Source organism: Cyphomyrmex costatus, unplaced genomic scaffold (genome assembly GCF_001594065.2).
Source record: "Cyphomyrmex costatus isolate MS0001 unplaced genomic scaffold, Ccosl1.0 scaffold606, whole genome shotgun sequence".
Taxonomy (NCBI): Eukaryota; Metazoa; Arthropoda; class Insecta; order Hymenoptera; family Formicidae; genus Cyphomyrmex; species Cyphomyrmex costatus.
The window spans coordinates 131,414-136,767 of record NW_017280163.1 but is presented as its reverse complement, the minus strand read 5'-3'; the positions used below and the strand labels follow the sequence as shown (position 1 = coordinate 136,767).

At 29.6% G+C, this 5,354-nt stretch overlaps 1 protein-coding gene across 1 annotated transcript in view; it reads left to right on the top strand.

Moving 5' to 3' along the window:
• LOC108779643 (xanthine dehydrogenase 2-like) overlaps positions 1 to 2,541 on the top strand; it is a 13,527-nt gene extending 10,986 nt beyond the window's left edge. The window contains exon 16 of the mRNA XM_018547102.1: positions 2,474 to 2,541. Within this exon, the coding sequence (XP_018402604.1) occupies positions 2,474 to 2,541 (68 nt within the window). The remainder of the gene's footprint in view (positions 1 to 2,473) is intronic.
• The last annotated feature ends 2,813 nt before the right edge of the window (positions 2,542 to 5,354 follow it).

The window sequence follows — 5,354 nt, the reverse complement described above, 5'->3', positions numbered from 1 at the left end:
GGGGGGGGGGGGGGGGTGAAGATTACTTCGCGTGGAAACGCGTTTAACGTTTCTAAACAGGGAAAGGTGTAGAATAGTACTTGATATTATACATATATAGCAGAAATAAAACGTAATTTTTCAAACTTTTTTTGATCATAACTTTTTAACGAAGGGCGAGCGACGGCTAAAACTTGTTGGAGGTTACTCAAGGTCATGACCTTGACAACATATGTCAAGGTCAAGGTCATCGGAGGGTGGTCCGTTATAATGCATAATTACCTTATTTTTCTATAAGAACGCCATTTTCCCATATATTTGTTGTATCGAGAAAAAAATTATCCTACTCTTGTTAGTATCACGGCATGACTATTTTTACGAATCATCTGTTACTAATAGTGTCAATATTACTTCCCAGTCAATATTGAATAATTAAACTTATAGATAGATCTTCAATTTCGGAAAGAGATGGACGTCGTTTGGAGCAAAGTCCGAAGATTAGAGAAGGTATTTCAAAGTCCCAAAGGACCACTTAGGACCGCGTTCAAAAACTTTATCCAAACGTCCTAGTGTGACCTTAGATTTGTTCAACATTAAGTAAACAACAAGAATAAAACGATAGGCATTCGAGTAACGTTCCAACACAAATGTTCCTTAAGTAAAAAAATAGTACTTTTCAATACAAGGGCGTAAAAGTTTTTTCTGCAAATGTGCGCGTTGCGTCCCGAGCCGAAGGCGAGGGTCACATGCACATTCGTTGGAAAAAACATTTACGCCCATGTGCCGAACAATATTTTTTTGTTGCAGTGTGCGAAAAGTGCCCTCGAAAATCGAAAAAATCACACTTTACGCACACTGTAACAAAAAAGATATTTATTTTTGAATTGGTCATAGTCGGTTCTCAAAAAGTGGACACGCTGTGATGTACACACAACATGTAAAAAAAACTTTGGTAAATGTTTCGCTTTACACAGTCAACCTCAAATGACTTCCAAGTGACCTTGACCTTGAGCCTCAAGAAGATCAAGGTCATTGATCATTCCCGTCGCTCGCCATTCGTTGAAAGGTTATTAACCAAAAAAGATTTAAAAATAACGTACTATTTTTGCGTGTATTCTGCGTAATATTTACGTGGATAGTCGTAAACTGCTAAGTTATGAAAGCTTCTGTTAATCTTCATCCATTTTATTCACTAACATGAACGTTGAAAAGTTATTAACCAAAAAGATTTAAAAATAATGTACTATTTCTGCTATACATATACGATATTAAGTACTATTCTATACCCCCTTCCCCTATCTAGATAGGAAACACCTACTTTGTTCGAAAAGAACTGAATGTTGCGAAGTGTATATGCGTTGATGCAATGGGGGGGCTCCACGACTGTTAAAAATAACTTAACCCATTCAGTGGTATGAGATAGTTCTCGTTTCGCGTAGAAAGTCGAAACCCACGTGCAACAGTACAGGCTGACTTTTTATGCGAAAACACTTCCACGATTGTACTATTGCACGTAGGTTTCGACTTTCTACGCGAAACGAGAGCTATCTCACACCACTGAATGGGTTGGGCTAGGTTATTTTTAAGTCGTGGAGCCCTCCCGCAGGGGGGGGGGGGCGGAACCCACTGCATCCACGCATACACTTCGCAACATTTAGTACTTTACAAACAAAGTAGATGCTTTCCATTTTTTAGATATTTACCATGGAAGTCGTATGTCCGTGCATAGGGGGGAGGGGTATGAGAATTGCTTCGCGTAAAAGGTTTAACACATCTAGATAGGGGAAGGGGGTGCCGAATAGTACTTAATATCGCATATGTATAGCAGAAATAGTACGTTATTTTTAAATCTTTTTTGGTTAATAACTTTTCAACAAATAACGAGCGACGGGTCAATAACCTTGACCTTCTTGAGGGTCAAGATCAAGGTCAAGGTCACTCGGAAGTCATTTGAGGCTGACTGTGTAAAGCGAAACATTTACCAAAACTTTTTCCACGGTACAATAAATTCATACAGAAAATGGAAATTTTTTTAAAGTAACGAAATTGTATCGACTTCAAAAAATTTACTTTGTATTTTTAAATTTATTTTTTCTTTTACTAAAGTAGGGAAGCTTTGAACTATCACTCTTATAAACCCATTTTTTCTCCCATTGTTTCTTTTTAAAACCAAATTAAAGAAGACACAATTTTTAAGAAAAAGAGTTATCTGATTTTACGATCTCATTTCTTTTAGGTCAATTTTTAGAATTATTATATGAATAACATTCTAATCATATTAATGATGATTCATAGTATATGTATATTACTCAAAATCGGATCATATACATTTGAATTTTATTTTAAAATAACTGAAATTTGTTATTTTACATAATTATTTCATTATTCATATATTTTCTTGCATATTCCTTTTTTTATAAATTTTTATTATAAAATACTATTATAGTAAAATAATATTTAAGGTACTTTAAAGTATAATTTGTTATGTTTACAGATGGACCGTGTACTACCGAACGTATACTTCTAACTGCTTTAACTAGTATAGACATGATGGTTTACTAAAGTAAAATAAATCATAAATGTAGGTATTGTTCTCAGCGAAACCAGTGTTCGAAATAAATTTTGTATTTTGCTAGCTTTTCAATTGTTATATAAGTAAAATAATTAAAAAATTTTGTTAATTAGATTTAGTATTCACGTTTTGTTTATACAAGAACTTTTATCGTAACAGATGAATTATGAAAATTTGTCTAGTTAATGGGTTTTTTAAATTGCTTAGGCACACATCTTTACACTAATATTAAGTAAATTTCCTCCATTAAGTTTATTTTACCCTAAAATGCTACCATATTTATATAGTTTAACCCTTTATGCTCATTACGAGTCAAAATGAATCTAGCGTAATGTAAATCTCAAAAGTATAATCGTGAATTTCAGATAGAGTTGCGTTTCAAGACCGACCATTGTTCGGTGCGCAAGACGGGGGAGGGGAAATACATATATTATAAATATTACGAAGAATATCATTACGTCGACCCGCCATCAGAGGTCTATCGGTATTCGCAAAATTCTCGTAAGTGCTTTAATACGCGTATATCTCTTTAGATAGAATCTCGATCAAACAACTATCTCAGGCGTATAAGGTAGGCTTCCACTACAATGCCTTACTGATGAGCCCAGTACACCAGTAGTGGAAGCCGGGACGAAACGCCAAAAATCAAGTGATATTCTTCGTAGTTTATTAGAATAAATTAATGAATATGGTCACATTCAGGACCGAAAAACGTTAATTTAATTTAATTGAATTATATTAAAGACAATTTCTCACAAAAAAGATCCAGTATATATAGAGGTATATGCTCATTATTTATTTTAGTTTATAATCGTGAAATTCGTGAACCAAAAATTAAAAATTTAATAAATTTAAAAAGTTATAATTTTAAGTAAAAAAAAAACACATTTTCTGAAGTTAACTTGTTACAATTTTTTTCAAAATTAAAGTTAAATTTTTCGCTACAACGCCATTATTCCATTTGCTTGATGAATAAAGTTATGAATAAACTGTAATTTTTTTAAGTGTCTACATGAAGGGTTAATCAAAACGCATTCAACTATACACTGAGAAAAAAATGTTGTTGATTCAATTAAAATCTCTATCACGGGCTATCACTAACATAAGTAATTAATTCATATACATTTTTATTGATACAAAGACTTTTATTATTGTTTAAATAATCAAGGCTTTATATCAATAAAAATGTACATGAATTAATTACTTATGTTAGTGACAGCCCGTGATAGAGATTTTAATTGAATATATTGATATTCATAATCAAAACGTTTATATGTCATGTATTAAAGACAATACAAGGTCTGGATCATATATCTATAATAAAATTAACAGGAAGGCCAAAACTGAACTGTATATCTGAAACAAGTATGCTTTCATTATATTCGATGAAAATATTTATGTTAAATAAAAAACAATTCACGTAAAAGAATTACCATGACATACAGAATAAATTCATGATTATTTATGTGTGATAACACATTTTTTAAAAGACTATATAAACATTTTATATTTATTTTATATAAGCTTTATTTAAGGACGTTATTAAAATGTAAATTAGATGTATTATATAATGTTTATGATGAAATTGATAAATATTTTTAATAAATATTTTTAATAAATATTTTTTACTTAAATTATAGTGCCTTATTAAGTATAATATAATCGTAGGATTTACTATAACAAATACAATAAATATTTAATAATTTTTGTAATAAATGTTTATAATCTGTGCAATTTGAGATTACAAAAGTATATAGATAATATTAAAAATATAAATCTTAAAAAATATTTTTCTAAATTTTTTATAAATATTTTGTTGTGGCTGGGTAGATCTTGTGTAAAATAACAATGAAATATGTGTGAACAGTTCAATGAGAGAGAGAGAGAGAAAGAGAGAGAGAAATGATTTAAAAATTGTTTATTTATGTAAAAATAAACAAAAAATGTCGAAACCATAAGATATCAATATTAATTTTAAAATTCTTATACCAAACTATTTTAACGTAATACATTTTATTATTGAAAAATAATGAAATGGAAATGAATATATACAAGTACATGTTCGAGTTAGTATTACATACGTATAATCAAATATGATGTTAATAAACGTAATAAATTTTTTTGGTATAATGTTATTACGAAATTGATTATCAGAACAATCCTTTCTTACAGTATTAAATATTAATTGGAATAATAATTTGTAAACGTATACTTATGAAGATATACGTGATTGAAAACTGGTTAACTTACATTCCAAAACCTTGAACTAGGTCAGAGATCAAACTATAACAGTTTTTTATATTTTAAAAATAAATCACAAAAGATCAGTATTAATTTTAAAAGAATTCTTATGCCAAATTGTCTATTTTAACGTAATACATTTTATTATTGAAAGATAATGAAATACCATGAAAAATGACTCATATATTATGAAGGTGCCAGTTTAAAGTAACATACACCAACAGTTCCCAACTTTACGTCTGACTTGAATACCTCATTATGTATGCCAAGGTTTTTTACCATTTCATTATCTTCCAATAATAAAATGTATTAAAATAGACAATATGGTAAGACAATTTAATAAGATTTCTTTTGAAATTAATACTGATATTTTCTGATTCATTTTTGAGATATAAAGAACTGTTATTTTGATCTCTCACCTAGAATACTATATTTGATTCAAGATTTTGGAGTACATAAGAATTCTTTTGAAATTAATACTGATCTTTTGTGATTCATTTTTGAAATATAAAAAACTGTTATTCTGTTCTCTCACCTAGAACACTATATTTGATTCAAGATT